This window comes from Alligator mississippiensis, chromosome 5, assembly GCF_030867095.1.
Source record: "Alligator mississippiensis isolate rAllMis1 chromosome 5, rAllMis1, whole genome shotgun sequence".
Classification (NCBI taxonomy): Eukaryota; Metazoa; Chordata; order Crocodylia; family Alligatoridae; genus Alligator; species Alligator mississippiensis.
The window spans coordinates 218,371,238-218,393,541 of NC_081828.1; the positions used below are offsets into that span (position 1 = coordinate 218,371,238).

General features: G+C 58.0%; 2 protein-coding genes across 5 annotated transcripts; both read right to left on the bottom strand.

Annotated features, from left to right (window-relative positions):
- Positions 1-677: 677 nt before the first annotated feature.
- Positions 678-10,835, bottom strand: LOC132243199 (zinc finger protein 777-like). 2 transcript variants are annotated; one of them, XM_059729422.1, is made up of 6 exons: positions 10,731-10,835; positions 9,674-10,072; positions 8,088-8,214; positions 6,929-7,042; positions 6,630-6,740; positions 678-2,736 (listed from the first exon to the last, which is right to left on the bottom strand). In XM_059729422.1, the coding sequence occupies exons 1-6, from the start codon at positions 10,752-10,754 to the stop codon at positions 1,814-1,816; spliced, it is 1,698 nt and encodes a 565-aa protein (XP_059585405.1). In that variant the 5' UTR covers positions 10,755-10,835; the 3' UTR covers positions 678-1,813. The 2 variants fall into 2 exon arrangements, with proteins under 2 accessions (XP_059585405.1, XP_059585404.1); XM_059729421.1 differs by lacking the exon at positions 10,731-10,835 and adding an exon at positions 10,579-10,644.
- Positions 10,836-11,504: 669 nt separating this feature from the next.
- LOC102569131 (zinc finger protein 777) lies at positions 11,505-19,923 on the bottom strand. Of its 3 annotated transcripts, none has more exons than XM_059729403.1 (6): positions 19,842-19,923; positions 15,888-16,277; positions 14,404-14,533; positions 14,072-14,191; positions 13,808-13,921; positions 11,505-13,261 (listed from the first exon to the last, which is right to left on the bottom strand). In XM_059729403.1, the coding sequence occupies exons 1-6, from the start codon at positions 19,848-19,850 to the stop codon at positions 12,213-12,215; spliced, it is 1,812 nt and encodes a 603-aa protein (XP_059585386.1). In that variant the 5' UTR covers positions 19,851-19,923; the 3' UTR covers positions 11,505-12,212. The 3 variants fall into 3 exon arrangements, with proteins under 3 accessions (XP_059585386.1, XP_059585387.1, XP_006277214.2); XM_059729404.1 differs by lacking the exon at positions 19,842-19,923 and adding an exon at positions 17,013-19,771; XM_006277152.4 differs by lacking the exon at positions 19,842-19,923 and having other exon boundaries at positions 15,888-19,771.
- Between the last annotated feature and the right edge of the window lie 2,381 nt (positions 19,924-22,304).

Below are 22,304 nucleotides of genomic sequence, written 5' to 3' on the forward strand. Positions count from 1 at the left end.
AGCCCGGCTCCTGCGATCACGCTGCTCCATCCCAGGCAGTAGAGCGGTGCCCCCATGCAGCATTGGCCCCATCCCCTATGCATTCCCGACAGCCTCGGGGTAAGCAGCATTGCCCCCTCCTGCCTGGGGCTGCCCAGGGACACAGGAGACACCCCGGCGACTCGAGGCAGGGACAGACACAACCCTGAAAGGAAAGGGCCCGGGAACCATAAGGATCCCCCAAGTTTGGGGCTGCGGCGATTCGGGACGGAGGCTTTGGGCATCACCCGCCTGGCGGCCCCAGAGCAGCAGACCGCTTCCAGCATCTTGCTGCTGGGTGTTTTCCTCGCGGCCCCAGCTCCTGGCGTGAAGGGGACACAGGGGACGACGACACTTGCGTCCACACCAGCCGCCGCGGGTTTCTAGCCCCAGCGCTTGCAAAAAGCTTGAACGTGCGAGTGCAGCCTCCTCCCCCCAGACCCATCGGGAATATGTCCCTTTGGTTCAGCCGATCCTTGCGTTTGTGGCAGGACAGGATTTCTGTCCTCCCCTATCAGCGTAGATACCGGCCAACTAGGAAAGTGCGAACAGAATTCGCAGCCCGGGCAGAGGAAGGGGGATAAAGACGCACAGAAGAGGAGGGGCTCGGATCGGTGCGGAGGCAGACAGAGACGTACCACGACTCACCCCACACGGCCTTCAGAACAGGAACACTGTATTGACGGACTCTACAAAAAAAGGTGTTACAAAGGCACGACTACACACCAGCAGCTGACATGACACAGAGGAAGAGACACCTAGTTACAGTCACCTCATTAACGACGACACTTAGCTCCTGCAGCGTTCGACCGATATGTACAAAGATGTCTGAAAAGGAGGCCCGTTACCTCCGACGTCTAAGGGTTTTAGTTCAACCGTGAGATATAGCGCCACGTGTTTCGTTGCCGAATAATAATAATTATAATAATAGAATACTAGTTCGTCTACGTGATTACCTAAAAACAAGCAAACATCTCTTTACAGGGGTTAGCAGAAGTCGCTTTTCACTCCTCCGACCTACCTGAGTTTGTGACCAGACCCAGTAAAAGTCACCGTCGGTGGTAGGAGCGCGTGTGAACGGAGAGCTGGCGCCTGTCCTTCGGGCCAGACCCGGGTGCAGCCTGCTTGGGTCAAGTTATGCCCTTCAATGAGGACGCAGTCCTCTCCGTGGAGAAATTCTCTTGCTTGAGTGAATGCCCCACACACCTACACCCTTCTCTCTCCTTCTTCTCTCCCCACAGCCCCTTTCCTTCTTCCTTGCTCTGTATTCTTCATCATCATCACCTCCCCAGCTCAATTCTCGCTCCTTCTCCTCTCCCTAATCCCAGCCCTGCAGCCACGGCACAGCAGCACTGTTCAGGGTGTCTTAACAGAGCCCGCGGCTGGGGAACGGCACCCCCAACTCCGTGCTTCCAGCTTTGGAGTGGGAAACGGGGGCCTGGAAAACTCCGATCATGTGCCTGGTAGGTGGGAACAGCTGCTCAAGCCCCCTTGCCGCCACTCTGGAGAACCTTGCACCGCGATTCTCTTGGGGGCGGGGATCCAAACCCGTGCAGGGGAATAGCTAAAAACTATGCAAGTCCCACATGACCCTAGGTGGAAGGTGGCGGCGGCGGCTCAGCCTGGCTACGGACAGTTATGAAGAGGAACGCCGTTTACACTTCAACAAAGCCGGCTTGGGAGCACGATGACGCGGGGAAGCAGTGGACTGGGGGTCCCTCTCCATGACGCTGCCCTTGGCTGGCTTCCCTCCGCCCAAAACGCAACAGCCCGTGCATCCCCGCCGTGCCCGGCGCTACGGCTTGCTCTCCTTCTTCACAAAGAAGTGGCCGGTCTGCGTCCCCGTCTCGGCGTGTTGTGCGTCCTCCGGGGTCGGGGCGTTTGAGGTCCGCGTGTGGATCTTCTGGTGGCAGTTCAGGGACTCCTTGTAGCGGAAGTGCTTCCCGCACACGGGGCACTGGTAGGGCGTCTCCCCGGTGTGCACGCGCCAGTGTTTCAGCAGGTGATCCCTCCGGATGAAGCTCTTCCCGCACTGCGTACACTGGTAGGGCCTCTCGCCCGTGTGGATGCGCTGGTGCCGGATGGCTTTGGACAGGTCCCGGAAGTCCTTGCCGCAGTAGGTGCAGGTCAGCGGCCCGTCCCCCTTCCCCGTATGCAGCTTCTGGTGGAGGATGAGGCTCACCTCCAGGCTGAAGCTCTCCTTGCACTGCGTGCACGTGTAGGGTCGCTCCACCATGTGGTTGGCCTGGTGCCGGACGAAGCTGTACTTGACGTTGCCGCCCCGCTCGGCCTCGGGGCGCTTGGGTGGCTTGGCACGGACGGGCGCCTGGGTTCGCGGGGAAGGTGCTTTGGGCTTTTGCCGGAAGCTCTCCCCGGGCTCCAGCAAGGGGCAGGTGCCGCCCAACCCGTGGACCTTCTGGTGCGTGGCGAAGAGTTGCTTGTCTAGGAAGCTTTCCCCGCATTCGCAGCAGATGTACGGCCCCTCTGCAGCGTAGGCCTCTTCAGAGGGCTCTTTCTTCACGGCATCCTTCCCCCGGCGAGCTGAACGGCGCAGCCCGGGGCCCGGCGGGCTCCTCTGCTGCGCTGTTGCACTGCTCCGACTCTTGTTGGGCGGCTTCACTTCCTCTGTGGGGCTTGGGAAACCCTCTTCCCACTTCCCTGGTACCATGCTGGAAAGCTCTGGGTTTTCGGCACTGTCCTCATCACCCGGCTGCACATCTGCCAGAACAGAGAGAAAGATGGGGGGTAGGGGTGGGGCCCATTTAATTCCTCTGAGACACTGAAAACCCGATGACTGAGGTGACAAGCTCTCTCTTGTCAGACAGCAATTGGCACAACACAGTCATGGTTCCCCCTGGGGAGCTCCAGGAATACAAGGCCAAAATATTCCTGATTGTCATTAAGGTCTGGGCACCAGGATAGTAAGGTCTATGGATATAGCGAAGGGAGATAAAGCAGAACAGACCTTTGCAGATGGGCGGTTATAGTTTGGAGCAAGGAAAAAAAGTAAAAATAAATGGGGGAGCAACCACTTTTCCTTCGGGCTTTGTACAGCCCCTAGCACTATGTGCCTACCACAGATAGCAGTAAACAGAAACCACTGAACACCAGTGACCTGACGTCTGGCAGATATCGGGGTCTGCAATTCAGAGACGCAGGAACGCCGCAGATGCTGTCATTCTAGGCGGGGCCTGAAAACACCAATTTCTGCAGAAATTTGGATTTGAAAAGCTATAGGCTTGGCTTCCAGCACGGCCCAGCAGTGAGGCTGCCCGCTGCTTCCCATGGTAAGGACCTGAAATGCAGCAAGCCGGGTGTCTGCCGCAGGCCAATTCTTTGCTGTGAAGTATCAGTCAACCCAGCTGAGCTCTTTCTGAAAGCAAGGATGCTGTATGCATTGCTTTGATGGGCTAAAGCAATCCCCGTACCCTTTCCCTTGCAAAGTGCCAGTGACCCCAAGGCTGTGCCATGTGCCAGGGCAGAGGCTGACCTCTGTGTCAGGGCTGTGCTTATCAGACTGCAGATTCCCACCCCCCCACAAAGTGGTGAAGCATGGTGTCTTTTAATTCTGGAATTTCCTCATTTCTAGCTTCCTGATGCTGCATCCTTGCTGCTCTTAGTGTGCATGAGTAAGCTTCATGTATTAATACCTTAACCTTTGCTTTGCTAGAACGCCGTGGTTCTCAACGTTTGTAGACTCAAGGCACCCTCAGCAGATGTAAGGCATCCCTTGGACAATATCAGCTCTCACTTTTCCCTTGGTGTTTGACAGGGTGGATTTGACTGAAATCATATCAATTTAAATGGTGATTAAAATCACTGGTCAGGAAGCCTCAATTTACTCATAGGCAGGCAAGCTTCTTTGGGTAGATGTGATATCTTTTATTAGACCAAATGAGTCGTTGGAAAAAAGTTCTTGGCAAGCTTTTGGGCGCAGTCGCCCTTCATGAGGCATGGGGAGTCTGCTGGTCTGAGACTCCAAGGAATGAGAGAAGCTAAAAATGTGACAGGATGTCAGGAAAATATAAATAGGTAGAAACAGAAAAACAAAAGGTAAAGCAGGGAAGGGAGGGGGGGAAGAAAGCAAGGGACAAAAAAGGCCAAAGGAAAGCACTACAACGGTAATAATACAAGGTAAAAATGTCTTTACACCAACACGGCTACAACCAAAACCCCAGCAATGTGGAAGATATCAATTTAATCATTGTCGTTTGATTTCCTTTATTCATTTAACTTCTTGAAGCTCTGCACTTTTAGAAAGAGGTAAGGGCTTGACCGTGTGTACACAAACGTGCAGAGACCAGAGGGCTGATGGGTGGGCATCAGGCCTGTTCTCTCTCATCTCCACACGCTGCTGTTAACAAGGATGTGATCTCTGGAGACGACAAACTCGCCCTATGCCTGAAGAACGGCATATTTAGTTGGTCTAATAAAAGATATCTCATCTACCCAAAGCACCTTGTCTGCCCATGATCTCTGGAGACGCACATCCACAGTTTGAGTCTGAAACAAAGCATCACCGAGATGTTTATGGGATCTTCTAGACTGAGCACTACGTCCCACTGGGTAGAACGATTTTCTTTACTAATCTGTAGAGGAGCCTCTGGGACCCCGATAAGATTGGGCCCCGAATATAGCCCATGGCCTGTTGTGACCTATTTATAAAACTTCTGAAAAGGTTACATGAATAGATTGTCTCAAATAGTATATACCTAGAAGTTATAATCCCTACTTCATGATGGTATCTTTGAGCTTTAACATATCTTAAATTAAAACTACTTTTTATAAGTTTATTTTTTTTAAAAAGCATTTTAACAAAAATATGATTAAATTAAAAAAAATCTGTTTTTTTATTTTTTTAAATGTTGATTTTTATCCACCCTGGTGTTTGACTACAGACAAACCCCAGAGCAATTCTTCTGTTGCAGAGAACTCAGACTGCAGCAGGGCAGCATGTTTTTAACACTCTGGATTCCTAGTTGAAATCTCTGGGTTTATCAGGTGAATCATGCGTGCACACCTAATTGTGCTAGCATCGTGTGGCACCCCATGGCACCCTTGAAAGGAACTCAAGGTCCCAGGGTGCCCCGTCACCTCGGGTGAGAATCACTGCTGTAATGCAAGAAGAAAATATAGTGGGACTTGGGACCTGTCATTTACAGGCCTGGCATAAGGCAACGCCCAATATATAAGCCTTTGATGTGAGAAGGTAACAGGTGAATGACCTTAGGGCTTTGCATTGCTAATAGGAAGGGAGGCTCAGTTGACGAGGATAACAAAAGAAGCTGTTGATGCAAACTGTGGATGCGTGAAGGTGTTTTTAGGGAATAAATTACTGCAGCAATAAGCCACCGGGGCAGCTTGTTAGCACACCTGTTAGTGATGGTGAAGGAACCTCTAAAGAGTGGGAATCTCAAAATAAGTGGGTCTGGGAGGACAGATATGGAGAAGGGCACACTCCCAGAGGTGAATATGCATAAGGGGACACAGGATGCTCCCCAGCACAGCGCCCCTGAAAAGAACGGGATGCCAGGACGGTAACTCCCTGCCCCCTCACCTGCTTCGGGTCTCTCCCTACAGGGGTAGAACGAATGGTGGCTGTTTTGCACGGCTTCCCTCTCCTCCGTCCGTGTGCAGTCCTGCTCTTTTATTTGGTCTCGTAAGGCAAGCAACGTTTTACCCAGCTCTGACTCATGGGTCTCAGGGGCCCTCGATTCCATTGCAAGGGGCAAACCCCAGCAAGTCAGCGGCTGGTGAAGAACTGATTTGTGTTAACGGGTCGAAGGAGGAATCAGGCCACAGTATCTTATGTAGTTCCCCAAAGTGGAGCAGGTACTGGCTGACCACTGGGTATCTCTGTAAACAGGCTTGGCAGAAACCGCCATGGGGAGGTACCACCTCTCTTCCCATCCCAGCAGTCACAAGGACAAGTGCTGGGCTGGACTCCACTTCCGCATGCCCCGTTTGTGTCCTGGGGGGATTCACTGCTCCCCTCCAGGAAGATGTGCACTGCTGCTGCTGGTAGCCAGGGCTGCGGTACCGCGATGGGCACTGGACCCTAATCCCCTGCCCTGCCTCTGACTGCAGAGGGGGCTGCCTTGTCTCCTCTCCCTGAGGCCAGGGCACTCGCAGGTCTCAGACCCTGCACTACAACTGGGTGTTTCTGTGGTTTTCCTAAATCCCTCCCCCCAAAATTCAGGGATGAGGGGGTCTACACCAAGCATCTAAGCAACTGCAAGGCCCTATCCAGTCTCAGCCCTGTCCCATGCACGTGCTCTTCAGCTGCTCCCGCTACCCCAGATACCACAGCAGGCTCCTTCAGCTCTGGCACTGACTGACCTGCCCAATACTCTCTGTGCCATCTCCATCCAGGGGACTCTCCCCTTTTCCTCACCTCCTACCTTGCATCAACGCCTCTTTTTCCAGTACCCCTCACAGTCCCTGCCCTCCCTCCTCTGGTAACACACCCAGGCTGCAACACCAGATGCTCCATCCACCCTCAATACACACAGTCTGTTGCCACCTGCCCCACAGAGAGCAGATGCTAAGTGTAGCCCCATCTCTCCCTCCGACTACCTGGTGCCCTGGGATGCTCTGTCCACAAAACTCACATGTGCCAGGGTCTGTCAGGACCCCCTTCTCATCAGTGATCCCCTGGTTTGCAGCCGGCGTTTCCTCGTATTTATTCCATGAGCTCTCGGTGGGAGTAGAACCGGGAAATCCTGTTCACAGGGAAGAGAATTGAACAGTGCTTTGTTAACCCTGGATGTGGCTTTCCAGGAGTGAGGGCAAGTGGGGTTAGAGCTAGGTAGGAGAGGAAAACGTGGACAAAACTCATCAGAAGGGATAAGTGCCAGGGCTCCGGCTCCTTTCTCTCACTGTTTCTGATGGGTTTCAGGCTGTTACTCACCCATATTGGGATCTCTAGGGGTTTCTCTTCCCTCAAAGTCTCCCTGGTCCCCGTCACTGGGATCGTCCCCTTGCTCAATGCGGGACAGAAGGTCGGGCTTGGAGATGGCAGCATCTGCATACGGAAAAGGGTCAGAATATTTCCCTCTTGCTCACGGCACACGAGGCAGGATACACCCCGGCACCGAAGACCGGCCTCCTTACGCGGCCAGGAGAGGTAATGAGAAAGGAGCTAAAGAGGCCTTCACATGGCTCGTGGGGGCAGGGGTGCTCCTGATCATGCCAGTGTTGAGGGGTGAGAGGGAAATCTGTCTGTGCTTCCCAAGGGCTCTGCTTTATTCTTTGTGCAATGGTCAGGGGCTGCTCTTTTCCAGCCTGCTTGAAGTGGGGCAGAAGTGACCCTGCTGGACTGGGCTGTAACAAAAGCTGTACTCTGCGCCCAGAGCCAGCAAAGCTCCCGGACGTCACAGAAGAGGGGAAGAGAGGCTGGAGACAGAAACGTCCTTTTGTCTCTGGTGTTTTTCACCGAGCTCCCTCTCTGAAGCATACGGGGGCACCTGGTACCTATGAAAAGCAAGCACAGCCGAGGGGGACTATTTCCTGCGGCCACAGGACGCTGCCAGAATGAGACTGGCAGAATATCGAGCTGCTTGAAATGGAGGGTCCTGCTTTCTACAAGAGGGAACACTGTCTCTGCTACGAGGCTGAGGACACTGCAGGGCACTCCAGGAGACGGGAGCTGCCTCTCCTGCAGGCTGATGGACCCCTGCAACGGACCTGTGGACCTTAGCACAAGCACCCGTGCCCCCCTCTCCTTAGTGAACACCACTTCCACCTGCACCAGCCTAATGAGAAGAGGTACCAGTGGGTGGTCTCTCCTCTCCACGATCTCGTGGTGCTGCCGAGGAGCACAACTGCAGCACAGTTGGCATCGGGATGCCCACCTGCTGCTAAAATAACAGGGACTGAAAGTCCAGGCTGCCCAGAACCCGCCACCTCCTGGGTGAATGTCTCGCTATCCCACTGCCTGACCCCACTGGCCCTCTCTGACCCTACAGTGTGTGAGCAGTAATGGAGCTGATGTAACAGCGACTCTAAAAACCTGGTGCCTCAGAGAGCTTGCAGCTTCGCACAAAGAAGCAAACCCAGTCAATCTTTACCCAGCGAGATCACAGCCTCATAGTTGCCTTTCATGATGTGCCTGTACAGCTCCTTCTGCCACTCGTTCAAGTTTTTCCACTCCTGCTCTGAGAAATTGAATGAGGCGTCGTTGAATATCACTGGGACCTGCAATCACAAGGGGGGGCGGATCAGTCACTCTGGTTCTGGCTGAGAACATCCCACATCTAAGGAAGCAATTCTTCCCCACTATTCAGCACTGGTGAGGCCACATCTGGAGTCCTGTGTCCAGTTTTGGGCCCCCGACTAGTGGACAAAGTGGAGACAGTCCAGTGGAGGTCAACAAAAATGGTTGGGGGCCTGGGGTACATGACGTATAAGGAGAGGCTGAGGGAAATGGGCTGATTCAGTCTGCAGAAGGGAAGACTGAGAGGGATTGAATAGCAGCCTTCACCTCCCTGCAGGGGGGCTGCAAAGAGGATGGAGCTGGACTGGTCTCAGTGGGGGCAGATGGCTGGACAAGGAGCAATGGGCTCAAGCTGCAGCAAGGGAAGTTGAGGTTGGATATTAGGGAAAACTTTGTCACCAAGAGGGTGGTGAAGCACTGGAACAGGCTCCCCAGAGAGGTGGTGGAGCCTCCATCATTGGAGGTGTTGAAGACCCAGCTAGACAAAGCCTTGGCTGGGATGACGTAGCTGGGGCTGGTCCTGCTTGGAGCAGGGGTTGGACTAGAAGTGACCTCCTGAGATCCCTTCCAGCCCTCATTGTCTGTGATTCTGCAATTCTGCCCCAGGCGCTGTGCTGGACTGTGCTGCGATCACAGAGCGGGGCCTCCGAGCAGCACACATGCAATTCTGCAGGAGCAAAGGGTCTGACCACGTAAGCTGCAAACCTATTTTGCAAGCACCCAGAGCAGCCGCCTGCTTTCCCCCCATGCCTGTCTGCCTGGTACTTGGGGCATAAATACAAACAGGCTGAACTGCACTGGGCACTTTGCATATTCAGCTTCTCACAGCGGAGGCTTTGGTTAGCAAATAGTGTTTCAGCTGGCCAGCCTCGGCTTCCTCGAGGTGTCAGGACTGTATTGAACTCCCCCACGAAACACAGAGTCGGTTGCCGCGTGGCATTTATACCATGAATTCTCCATGTGCAAGAGATGGGGCACAAAAGAGGAAGAGGAACGCTCTTACTTCTGCCTCGCCTGTGCGCTGGCTGGCCCGTTTCCAATCTCTCAGTCAATTTGGGAAAGCCTCCCCTTAACCTGGGCTTGGTTTTTAACGCCCGGCTCAAGAAAGCCCTGGTTGGAAGGATGTAATTGGGGCTGGTCCTGCTTAGAGCAGGGGCTTGGACTAGAAAACGAGGGTTGGAAGGGACCCTCCAACAACGGTTGGAAGTGGAAGTCGCTCCTGAGGTCCCCTCCAACCCTCCTTTTCTACGATGGGAGAGCAAGGTGCGACACGGAAAGACCCTATTCGCTTTGGGAAGCAATGGGAGAAAGGGAAGGGATTGCAGGGCAGCCCTGTAAGGGGACGAGAAAGGCTGCACAGCAAAACGGCGACTGCACAATACTGGCAGGACCGGAAAAGCCCCTTCGGCGCCTGATAGGGACGAGTTGGGATGTCCTCACCTTGGGGATCTCCCCCTTGGTGCCGGGCGGCAGGCGCAGGATCCAGAAGTTCCTGTTCTTGAGCAGGTTCTCCATGTTCTCCAGCCTCTTCTGCAGCTGCCCGTACTCCTGGATCAGGGTGCCCAGCGCCGTCCACTTGCTCTCCAGCTGGTTGCCGAACTCCACCGCCGTCTTCTCGCAGCCGATCAGCTTGGTTTCGGCCATCCGCATGCGGCCCTCCAGGTTCATCAGCTTTGCCGCCTGGGAGTCCACCTTCCTGTCGACCGCCTGGATCTCGGCCACCAGCGTCAAGGAAATCTCCGCCGTCGGCAGGTCGGCCTCGCCCACGGGGGGCTGCTCGGGGACGTCGAGGGGCTGCACGAGGCACAGGTCCTGGGACTCCATGTCCCAGTCCAGATCCTGTTTGCCAAGACGAAGAAGAGCAATGAGGCCGTGTCCCGCCCCAGCAGCGTACGGACAGACAGCAATTATCCCGGGATTAAATGATGCCGGCGTCGGACGCTCTGCGCTAACAGCAGCTCGGACTCGGCTTCGTCGGGGGAGCGCAGCGAAGGACCTTGCACCGCGGCCGGCCCGCCCAAGGTCACCTCGCCCGGCGCCGGACTCGTCCCCTCAAAGCGCGGGGCCAAAACCCTATTCGCGGCGCCCCCGTGACCGCCGCCCGGTGCCACGACGGGCCCCGCCAAATGCTGCTTGGGGGGGGGGTCCGACCCGCCTGCATCACCTGTGCCCCCGTGGGAGCGGGTGGGAATGTGGCTCGTATTCATCCTGCCCCCCACACTGCTGACCCAGGCCTCCCTGCTCGGCGACCCCCAGTAACTCGCCTGCAGGAGGAGAAACGGGGCCTGCACCCCCCCCTTACTCTGCTTCCCCCCCCCCCGCTGCTACCGTGTAAACGCCCCCACCCCAAAGCGGAGCGCACTGCGGAGCAGGAGGAGAGAGGAGGGGCGGGGCCCCGGCCTTGCCCTGCCCCGCCACGCCCCGCCCCGCCGCCAGGGGGCGCCGCCGCGCAGAGCAGCGCCGCACAGCGCCGCCGGGGCCTCCGGCCGGGCCCTACCTGCGCGGGCGCCCACTCGGCCATGGCTGCAGGCGGAGCATGCGCACTACCGGCTGGGCGCGGCGGCCATGCCGGGCGGCGCGGGGCATGCCGGGAGCGGGCGGGGCGCCCACAGCGCCCCCTGGCGGCCGGCGGGCGGCGCGCGCAGCTCCTGCGCGTAAATGGCCACCGGCGGGATCCGGATTAAAGGCCCCGCGTGTCAATGGTGACCTGCGGAACCCGGATGAAGGGGGCAGGCAGGGCAAGGCGGGCAGCGGGGCCCAGTTGCATTTACAGAGGAGGGAGATGTGCCCACCTGCCGCAGGACGCGCAGCCACGGCTTCCACGCGAAGCTGGACACGAGATCGCAGAACCGCCAGGCGAGCCGTGCACGGTCCGAGGATGCCGGAGAAGCCGGCTCCCCCACCTCCGTCCTCCCTGAAGGTCCTCGCTGACGTGGGACAGCTTACTTCGCTTCTCCATCCAACGCCCGCCACTTCATAACCCCAGCCTGCCCGTCCTAGCTGCCACGGTCGGGCACGCGGCACTCAGGGCAGGGAGCAGAAAGCAGAGCAGCCGATCGGGCAGGGAGCAGAAAGCAGAGCAGCCGATCGGGCAGGGGAAACCGATATAAAAGGGGCGCTCAAGAGAGGGCGCAGCACTTCAATTTGCGGCACGCCTGCCATAGGGCCTGGCCCCGCGCTGGGTCACGGGGTGGAGGGCAGGGATGCTGGGGGTGGCAGACCCGGAGGGCCGGGCGAAGACACGAGACCTGGATAAACTGAAGAAGCCACCTGAGGTCAATCAGACACGGTTTAATAAGAACAAGTGTAAAGCCCTGTACTTAGGACAGGACAATCAAATACACAAATACAAAGTGGGGAATGACTGGCTAGGCTGGGGGGCTACAGGACCTGGGGGAACGACTCGGCGTGCTACCCTGGCAAAGAAAAAGAAAAAGACAACACAGGAGGGACCAGCACTGTACTACTACACTGGGATGAACAGACCTGGCCCGAACACTCTCCCTGGGGAAACCCCCCATTTATGACCACGGGTTTCCATGGTGAGGGGATCCGCACATCCCGGCCTACATTTTTTAGCAGCAACAGATGACGCTGAGGTCCCTGTTTTCTGTGGGTGCCTCTGGGACTGCTACAGTGAAGTCTCAAGCACCCCCCCGAGACCCTGGCCCTTGGAAGGCACCTCCAGATGGACACCCACATCATGGGCCGCTGCTAACAATGTAGGTGGGGCTCACTGCACCTCCCAGGACAGTGCCGCGAGTGGCTGGCTGCTCTAAATAGGCCTACAGGGCCCAACACGTGCTGGGGGGCTAAAGGAACGTGGCAGGCTGGGATTTTCAGAGGAGCCTGCCGGAGGCGAGGTAATCGACGGGAGCGGGGCTCCCATCTCCGGCAGGTCAACTAGAAAGCCCGAGCCTCCCTTGGCTCACGCAGGAGCCTGGACCCAGAGAACCTCGGCCAGTGCCGGGGCTCCCTGTCAGTCCCCGGGGGACACCAAGAAGCTGCGGTGGGCCTGCAGCGCAGGGCAGGCAGTTCGCAAATGGATCTTCAGGGACTCCTCGTAGCGGAAGCTCTTGCCGCACTGGCTGCAGCGGCAGGCCGGCACTCGGTTGTGGACGTGCTGGTGCCGCAGCAAGTGGTGGCGGCGTTTGAAGCGCTGGATGCACAGGGTGCAGGCGTAGGGGCGCTCGCCGGTGTGCACGCGGATGTGGTCGGTGAGCTTGGACTTCTTGGTGAACTCCTTCGGGCAGCAGGGGCACCGGAACAGTCTCTCCCCGGTGTGGGCGCGGACGTGGTCGTTGAGCCGGGACTTCCTGGTGAAGTCCTTGGGGCAGCTGGGGCACTTGAACGGCCTCTGCCCGGGGGGCAGCGGTGGGGCCCTGGCTGGAGGTAGCGGCTGCCCTGTTCCCAAGTTGCCTGGAGGCCGCTGCAAGCCCTTGTTCTCTCGCACGTGCACACGCTGGTGCAACACGAGGCTCATCTCCAGCTGGAAGCTCTTCCGGCACTTCACACAGGTGTGTGGGCCCTGGACACCGGGACCCTCTGGGAGCTGGAGGGAGCCAGGGTCAGGGTCAGGGCCAAGCCCCTGGTTGCCCTCGCTCTTGGCACCACCCTGCGGCTTTGGGTTGCCCTGGTCTGGGCTACTGAGGGTGGGCTGGAGAATGGGATTCTGCTGGACAGCCAGTCTGCTGGCGCGCTTCACCTTGTGGAAGTTCATGTGCTCGACGTACTCCTCGTCGCTGCTGAGGTGCTTCCGGCACTTGCTGCACCGCAGTGGCATCACTTCTGGCAGATCCTTCAGCTGCTCGGTGCCGGGGGCAGGACAGCTGGCCGTTCTTTGACTACGGGTGGCCGGCCCGGTGCTGCCCCCCGTGGGAGTCTTCTTCTGTACTGTGAAGCCACGCCTGCCCTTGCGGGAGATCTGCAGCTTCTCCGCCAGCTGCGGGAAGGCATCTTCCAGGCGCACCAGGGCCACCCGTGGCAGGTCTGGGGCAGCGGTGCCTTGCTTCTGCAGAGACTTCTTGGCTGGAAGACACAAGGGGAAGCCGGGGGGATTATTCCTCCAAGCAGGAGGATGGAAAAGCCTTTACGGATGTCCCACCAGAGAAGCTTGTGTGTGTGTGGAAGGGGCTGTTGTTTCTAACAGGGCCCAGATTGCCAGCAGAAAGGCAGTGGTCAGTCACCTCCCCGCATCCAGGCTTTTGCTGCTAGGCATCGCCCCCAAACTAGGAGGAGGCTCTGGCAGGGAAGGTGCCTGGGGACTGTGGGGCTGCACTGCTCCTTGGATGCCTTTGAGGACTGGCAGGCGCGGCCTGGGGGGCTCTGCTCGGTGTCCTCCTCAGGAGCACTCATTCTCATGTTTTGACCCTTTGACCCACACAACTCTCCCACCCTGTTGTTGCCTTTGTTGTCCCACGAAATGTTGTTGTATTATTCACCCATTGGCCCCATACGGGGCTATTAGTTAGCTGGGTGGGCCTTAGGGCCCATGATACTTGAATAATACAAACAGACAGGAGTCACCCCCAGCCCCGCTCTTCCCTTCCCAGCTGTTGCTGTGCGAGCACTCACCCCTATTGGGCATGGCCGGGATGTTCGTCTCCACCATCTCCCTCTGGTCTTCTTCACACGGTGGGTCTTCCTGCTTCACCCAGGAGCTGGCCACAGGGGTGGATGTGAGCGGGGCTGTTCACAGGGAAGAGAAGGATGTTAGGCTTTCGTGGCAGCGACTGAACCCATCACGGACAGCTTTGGGACAGGCAGCCTCAGGCGAGAGCTGCAGCTGGCTGGGAAGGACAGACTAGTTGGAGCCTCTGCCTCTCTGGCTCCCCTCACCTGGGCTGAAGTCTGTTGGGCTCTCTGCGCCTTGAGAATCTGCTTGGTCTTGGACGCTGGGCTCATCACCCAAGGTTACCTCACATGGGATCTCTGCGCTGGACAGGACGCTGTCTGTGCCTGGGGAAGGGTATGAAGGGGATTAGCATTACCTGCCAAGCCCCCACCTGAGCCCGTGAGGAACCTTGCATGATCCCAGAGGCAATGGGGAAATGGAGGGGACAGGGGTGGCTCCACCATGGAGGGTAGTGCCTTGCTTGCTGCCTGGGCTTTGGCCGCGCAAGGGGCTCACCCGTCTGGGTGCTCTGCTGACCACGGCATCCCCCACTCACCCTGGCCCAGTGACATCAGCGCCTCGTAGTTGCTCCGCACAGCGTCCCGGTGGAGGTCCGCAGGCCACTGCTCCACGTTCCCCCACTCCTGCTCAGAGAAGCAGCCCGAGGCCTCCGAGTTCACAGGGACCTGCAATCACAAGTGGTGTGGGGGGCTCAGCACCTGCCCCCACAGGCGTCTGGGAAGGGAGGGGGGTCTGCCATCCCCTGTCCACCCAGTCTCAGCCCAGCCCAGCCCCCCGCAACTCCTGTGGGTGCCTCCTCGGCTCTCCCTGGCACAGCTGCTGCTGTGCCATGGCCCAAGCTGACTCCAGTGCCCTTCCTCGTGCTCTAAGCTCTGCTCGGCTCTGCCACCTTCTCCACTTTTTGACTTGCTGCCCTGGCAAAGCCTCCTGCAGCCAAGGCAGGTCACAGCCTCTCCAAGCCCCATACCTGCATTTTACCCTACAATAACTTTATGTAGCAAGTGGACTCCTCGCTCTCCAGCTGTGAGATGACTCAGCCCACTGCCCTTCAGATCCCTCTGCCTTGTTATGGATATATCCCCCAGGGATGCACGTTTCTTTCCCCTCTCTCCGGGTGCTGATTCAGCCCCTGCAGCCCTCCCTCCCTGTGGAGAAAGAGGCTGATCACGAGAGCATTTCCCTTGCACTCCAAGGCTGCCCAAGGGCAAGTCCAAAGAGCTGCAGGGTTTGTCCGTGTGGCGTTCCAGGTGCGCTGGCAGGTCTGCTCTGTCTCCTGGGACAACACAGCAAAGCCAACAAAGCACCCTTCAGGCAGTACTGGGGGTCCTACCACTGTGGCCCTCTCCCCACCCCACCCAAGCCAACACAGCTATGCCAGCAAAGCCACGCAGGGCAGACCCAGCCTCGGATGCAAAGACAGAGCTCTAGACCCGGGGTGTCAATCGCATCTGGGGTGCGTGGGGCCAGGCCATGCATGGAGTGGTGTTGCCTGCCTCCGGGGGCCTGGAAATTTAGGGCCACTTGACTTAACCCCAGCAGCAACTGCTGTGGCCCCTGGAGATGTGGCAGCCCCCACTGCTCCCACCCCCCAATTTCCACGTAGGCTGCTCCACTGATGGCACCCACTCCATGCTCCGGATCCAGCCCGCCACACTGCCTGGGAGATAGAAATCTGGTGGCGAGATGGGCAGCACAGCAATGAATGCTGCCGCCATGTTCCCTGCCCCGTAGGCCAGGCAGCAGAGCTGTGTGGGCTGTCTCTTGGAGACCTCTGCTCTCGACCACGCGCAGCCCGGCCTCCCTTGATGGGTCCCTGCTTTCACTCGGGATTCGAGGGCTCGCCAAATTCTTCCAGGGCTCCCCCCACTTCTACTGGCCAGAGCGCAATGTCGCCCGCCAGGTCCTGAGCAGTCAGTCCTCCACGGTGTGTCAGCCCTGCCAACCTCCCCACAGCCCCCCGGACATCTAAAGCATTGGGAGGCTTTCCTCCCCTGACCCCCTGCATCAACATGCTGTTACCATGGCAACCTCCCCCATGGAGCCCGGGGGCATACTGAGGATCCAGACATCCTTTTCCTTGAGCTGGTTCTCCACAGTCTCCAGCCTCTTCTGCAGCTGCCCGTACTCCTGGATGAGGATCTCCAGCACGGCCCACTTGCTCTCCAGGCGGTTCCCGAACTCCACGGCCGCCCTCTCGCAGCTGACCAGCTTGCTTTCGGCGTTCCCCATCCTCCCCTCCAGCGCCATCAGCCAGGTGGCGTGCGACTCTACCGTCGTCTCCATGTTGACCTCTGGCCACGGGGGCGTCTCTGGCACCGGTAGCTGTGTTTCTTCACTGAAAGGTGGGTTGGGGGCCACAGGCGGGTCTAACGGCACCACCTGCTCGGCCTGGACTTTCCATTGCTGAGCCTGCTGGCAAGGAGAGGGAAGGAGGGCAGCCACGGAGAGAAATGAGATGCCTGCGTGCCCCAGAGGACGGGAGCTCCAGAGGTCACATCTAGTCCAATCCCTGGCCCGAGGCAGGATCGGCCCCGTCCAAAGCATCCCAGACAAATCCACCGTCCAACCTCTTAGCCAAACTCCTGTCAACCCTGACGCAGCACCAGACATTGCAGCCGAACCTGCCATGGGGAAAGCAGGGGGACCGCGGCAGCCAATGTCCTGCTGCTATAAAAGGTTTAATATACGACTAGGAAACCCCAGGTAGAGGAAGGCAAAACCCCCAGTCCGCGCCAATCTGACCAGGGGGGGAAATCCCTTTCCGCTCCCAATGCAGTGTCGGTCTGAGCCTGAGTGGAGGGTCGTGCCCCTCTAGCCAGGACCCTGTGGGGCTGGTCCCAGTAGGAGCGTTGGCACAGCCCGTCTTCATCCCCAGGTTGGGCTGCAGCCAATGACCAGCACCTCTGGGGGAAGCTTAAGAAAACCCCTCAAGGGTCTGTCCAGCCCAGCATTTTATCCCCCGTGGACAGAGGGACACCCTGGTACACGCACATGGAGCGCGCAGGGCTGCAGTCTCAGGACCCTCCTCCCGAGGTCTGCACTGCACTTCTGCCTGCATCTTCTGTTTTACGCACTCTGCATCTGTGGCCCCACCGAGCCCTGGGGCCTCCTGGTCAACCTCCTCCTGGCTCTGGCCAAACTCACCGTCTACCAGACCAGGAGGGAGACCCTGGCTGGGGAAAGCCCAGGTGACCACGAGCCTCTTTTGCTGTTGCTCTTCCATGCACGTCTCTGGGCGGCATCCATGGGCTCCTTGGATGTGTTTGAGGGCCAGCGGGCACCAGCCGCTGCGCTCCGCTTGGTGCCCGCCTTGGTACCCTCGTTATCAACCTGTGACCTCCACTCCCCTCCCTGCTTCCTTCTTGTCCCCCCAAATCTGGCATGTTTCCAGTGACGTCTCTGACTGAGAGGGGCATATGCCATATTTACTCAAATCCAAGACTAATTCAATACAGGGGCAACGGCCCCTCCCAGTCTTCGATTTGAGTGCTAGCCTGGGGCAGGCGGTCGCTGACTTGGGCTGGGGCAGGAGCCAATAATTAGACCCTATACATGGAAAATTATAACAAATGTATAATTTTCTCTGTATAGAATCTAATTAAAGCAATGCTATTTACCCCAAACCAAGACGACTTTGAATTTAAGACCCTGGTCTTCAATTCAAAGTCGTCTTGATTTGGGGTAAATAGGTTAGCTTTCATGGTGGGCCATGACCCACTGCCCTTTGCATAACAAGCAGGTCTGTCTGTGGTGGACAGAGGGACACGCCGGTGCTCATGCAGGTTGGGGCGAGCGTGCCAGGCGGTAGCCTTGTCGGGATCCTCCTACTGGGGCTCTGGCTGCGCTCTTCCCCACCCTTTTATTTTCTACGCACACTCTCCCTAGCCCTGCAAAAGCCTGGGATATCTTGGTTAATCGCCTTCCGGCCCTAGCTAAAATCTCCATCTAGCAGACGGGGAAGGAGGCGTTGGCTGAAGGGATCGAGGTGACTGCAGGGCGGTCTTCCTCCCCCTCCTCCGTGCACGTCTCTGGGCAGCGCTTCGCTGGCTCCTCAGATGCCATGGGCACCAGCTGGAGCGCGGCTCGTTGCCCCCCTTGGAGCCCTAGTTATTCTCCTGTAATCTATGCTCCCCTCCCCGATTCATTTTTATATCCCTCAAAATTTGTTGCGTCTTTTTTCCTGACTTCCTTCCAGCCCCGTCCGTGCTTCTCAGCCTTTCGAGGCAGGCCTAAGACACTGCTCCATAACATCAGTGAATTGAGCAGCACCACACCGCAAACTCAGATGGATTTACTACAGGGCTTCTCTCCTTGCACTTATCTCCTCACCCCTCCGGAGACCCTGCAAAGGATCCCAGAGACCGTCTGAGGACCTGCAACGGATTCAAAGACCACTGAAGTCCTGCAAAGGATCGCAAAAACCGTCTGAGGACCTGCAACGGATCTCAAAGACCACTGAAGTCCTGCAAAGGATCTCAAAGACCGTCTGAGGACCTGCAAAGGATCTCAAAGATCACTGAAGTCCTGCAAAGGATCTCAAAGACCGTCTGAGGACCTGCAAAGGATCTCGAAGACCGTCTGAGGACCTGCAAAGGATCTCGAAGACCGTCTGAGGACCTGCAAAGGATCTCGAAGACCGTCTGAGGACCTGCAAAGGATCTCAAAGATCACTGAAGTCCTGCAAAGGATCTCAAAGACCGTCTGAGGACCTGCAAAGGATCTCGAAGACCGTCTGAGGACCTGCAAAGGATCTCGAAGATCACTGAAGTCCTGCAAAGGATCTCAAATACCATCTGAGGACCTGCAAAGGATCTCAAAGACCATCTGAAGACCTGCAAAGGATCTCAAAGAGCATCAAAGGGCCTTCCAAGGATCTTAAAGACTGCCCAAGGATGTTCAAAGGATCTTAAAGACCATTGAAGATCATGTAGGATCCTGGGCATGGTCCGAGGGCCTTCGATGGATCTTAAAGAGCACTGAAGGACCCCTGACGGATCCTGGAGACCGCTTTAAGACCTGCAAAGGATCTTAAAGAGCATCAAAAGGGCTTCCAAGGATCTTAAAGACCGTCCAGGGATGTTCAAAGGATCTTAAAGACCATTGAAAGTCATACAAAGGATCCTGGGCACTGTCCGAAGGCCTCCGATGGATCTTAAAGACCATCAAAGGATCTCGAAGACTGTCTGAGGACCTTAAAGGATCTTAAAGAGCATTGAAGGACTTTCAACGGATCCTGGACACTGTCCGAGAGCCTTCAAAGGATCTCAAAGACTGTCTGAGGACCTTCAAAGGTTCCCAGAGACCCTCTGAGGGCCTTCAAAAGATCTTAAAGAGCCTTGTAGGGCCTTCAAAGGATCCTGGAGACCATCTAGACACCTGCAAAGGATCTCAGAGAGCATCCAAGGGCCTTCCAAGGATCGTCCAGGGACGTTCAAAGGATCTTAAAGACCATGGAGGGTCGTACAAAGGATCCCGGGCATGGTCTGAGGACCTTCAAAGGACCTTAAAGAGCATTGAAGGACCTCCGAGGGATCCCGGAGACCGTCCGAGGGCCCCTGAAGGATCCTGGACGCCGTCCGAGGGCGTCCAGAGACCCTTAAGGAGCACCGCAGGGCCTTGGGAGGATCCCGGGGACCCCCCGAAGGATTTTAAAGACCGCGGGAGGAGGTTCAAGGGATCCTGAAGCCCCTCACAGGGTCCCGCGGGCGGCCCGCGGCTCTGAGAGACCCCGCCGGGGCTCTGGAGGGTCGCGGAGCGCGTTTCGGGGCCTCTGAGGGACGTTACAGCCGGCCCGGGGCCGACCGAGGCGCCCGAAGGACGCGGGCCCGCGCGGCCCGGCCCGGCCCGGCCCGGGGGAGGAGACGGCAGCGGCGGCGGCGGGCGCGCCCCGTGCCCGGGTGTGTGCCCACGCGCTCCCCGCGGCCCGGCCCCGACCCGGCCCGGCCCGGCCCCGGCCCGGCCGCGCGGCCTCACCTGAGCCATGGCTCCGCGCGGCGCTTCCGGCGGGGGCGGGGCTGCGGCGGCGGCGGCGGCGGGCGCGGGCCGGGCCGGGCCGGGCCGGGCGGGCACACGGCGCAGGGCGCCCCCAGCGGCCACCGCCGGACACGGCCCGCTTTGTCCGCCCGCCCGGGGCGCGGGGCGCGGGGCTCACAGCGGCGTACAGCCGGGGTCCCGGGCGGGCGGGCCCCGCAGCGCCCCTGCTCCTCGGTGGAGGGGTCGGGAGGGACCCGAGCACATCCTCACTCCCACCCCTGCCCTGGCGGGAACGAGCGCTGGGTGGGTGCTCGTCCACCCTCCTCTTGAAGCCCCCAGGGCAGGAGCCAGCGCCACTTCCCCTGGAAGTTGGGTCCAGATCCTAGCCGCCCTGACTGTGAAGTATCGCCTCCTGATGTCTAGTCTGAATCTACCCTCTGCCAGCTTGTGACTGGTATTTCCAGTCACTCCCGGCAGTGCTCGGGGGAACAGGGACTCCCCTAATCCCCGCTGGTCCCCCTGACCAGTTTGTAACAGGCCACCAGACCCCCTCAGCCTTCTCTTGTGGAGGCTGACCAGGTTCAGGTCCTGTCGCCTCTCCTCGTAGGTCCTGCCCTGCTGTCCCTGATCATGCGGGTGGCCTCCTCTGCACCCTCTCCATGTTGTCCACATCCCTCCTGAAGTGCGGCGCCCAGAACTGGACGCAGTACTCCAGCTGCGGCCTGACCAGTGTCGCGTAGAGGGGGAGGATCACCTCCTTGGCCCTGCTCGAGATGCATCTGTGGACGCACGACAAGGTGCAGTTGCCCTTCCTGACCGCGTCCCCGCACTGTCGGCCCATGTTCATTTTGGCATCAGTAATGACTCCAAGATCCTCTGGATGCTTATGCTGCTGGGATCGCTTGACCTCAGCAGACTTCCTGCCTCAGGCAGGGAGCTGCACTCAATCTCAGGAGGTCTCATTAGGTCCAGCCCTAATGTCCATGAAATAAGTGGACAGGGGACAATAAGATGGACAGGAGCCAGCGGTGTGCCTTTGGTGCCGAGAAGGGTACCGGCATCCTGGGCTGCATGGGTAGGAGCATTGCCAGCAGGTCAAAAGCAGTGATTCTTCCCTCTATCCAGCACTGGGGAGGTCACATCTGGAGTCCCGTGTCCAGCTGTGGCCCCCACTACAGAAAGGATGTGGACACGTTGGAGAGAGTCCAGCAGGCAGCAATGACAATGGCTGGGGACTGGGGGACAGGACTGGTGAGGAGAGGCTGAGGGAAATGGGCTGATTGAGTCTGCAGAAGAGAAGACCGAGGGGGATTGAATAGCAGCCTTCACCTCCCTGCAGGGGGGCTGCAAAGAGGATGGAGCTGGGCTGGTCTCGGTGGGGGCAGATACAGGACAAGGAGCAATGGGCTCAAGCTGCAGCAAGGCAAGTTGAGGTTGGATATTAGGAAAAATGTTGTCACTAAGAGAGTGATGAAGCACTGGGACAAGCTCCCCAGAGAGGTGGTGGACTCTTCATCGTTGGAGGTGTTTAAGACCTGACTAGACAAAGCCCTGGCTGGGATGATGGAGTTGGGCTGGTCCTGCTTGGAGCAGGGGGTGGGACTGGATGTGACCTCCTGGGGTTTCTTCAACCCTCATTTTCTAGGATTCTGTGGTTCTGAAGATGTCTGGTAAATAACTCCCTTGCAACGAATCGACCCCATCTAATCTAGTGCCAGCCCACTGCTGCCTGCTCCCTGGTGGGCGCTCCTGTGGGGTCCCTCCCGTACGCCGCCCCCCACCCACGGCCTCGCTTTGTTGTTCCAGATCGAAGGAGACGGTGCCTGGCCCCTGGCTGGAAAGGAGCACGGAAATAATCCTGAAAAAAAGCTTTTTCAAAGTTTCTGTCTAGGTGAAAATGCAAGGAAGGAAGGGCTGTGACGGGTGAGCCAAAGAAGAGCACGAAGGCACGAGCCCCTGACTTTGCAAAGTGGCTGGTGGCTTGCAAAAAAGCAAGCCAGGCTGCTGGGGGGGGGGTGACACCGGCCAGCCTTTGCAAAATGCCAGCGCTTGTGTGTTGCGACCCACCCAGGCATCACCCCTTGTGTACCTGTGCAAGAGAGATTGCCAACCCCTGCCCCGGGCCCGGCACCATGCAGGAAGCGGCAGGACAAACGAACAGAGGGAAATGAACCCAAACAATGAACAAAATCCACCTTCGCAACCAAGCAGGGTAAGGGTGGATATGGAGGCAGTCACAGGAAGCCAGGAAACCATGTGGTGTTATTGCTTGCGACACAGTATTATAAGCAGTTACTTGTGCTTCTTTGCCCCCATGACCCTGAACCGGCCCTGCAATGCAGTGGCACCCTCCTGGCCCTGCTGGCAGGTGGAGGGCCCCGCTGTGACCCTGCTGAGTTAGGGGGAACAGCCTCGGGTGTAATCTCAGCTTGTCTTGCACAGAAGCAAGGAAAGTGGACCAAC

Coding starts and splice junctions, on each gene's coding strand:
- LOC132243199 (XM_059729422.1), bottom strand. CDS start 10,754: ATGGCCGAGTGGGCGCCCGCGCAG. Junction 7,043..8,087: donor TGAGGCTGTGATCTCGCTGG/GTAAAGATTGAC, acceptor TTCCGTATGCAG/ATGCTGCCATCTCCAAGCCC. Junction 6,741..6,928: donor CCCTAGAGATCCCAATATGG/GTGAGTAACAGC, acceptor CCCTGTGAACAG/GATTTCCCGGTTCTACTCCC.
- LOC102569131 (XM_006277152.4), bottom strand. CDS start 16,496: ATGGCAGGTTCGGCTGCAATGTCTGGTGCTGCGTCAGGGTTGACAGGA. Junction 14,534..15,887: donor CCATGGGGGAGGTTGCCATG/GTAACAGCATGT, acceptor TTGTGATTGCAG/GTCCCTGTGAACTCGGAGGC. Junction 14,192..14,403: donor GCTGATGTCACTGGGCCAGG/GTGAGTGGGGGA, acceptor ACCCTTCCCCAG/GCACAGACAGCGTCCTGTCC.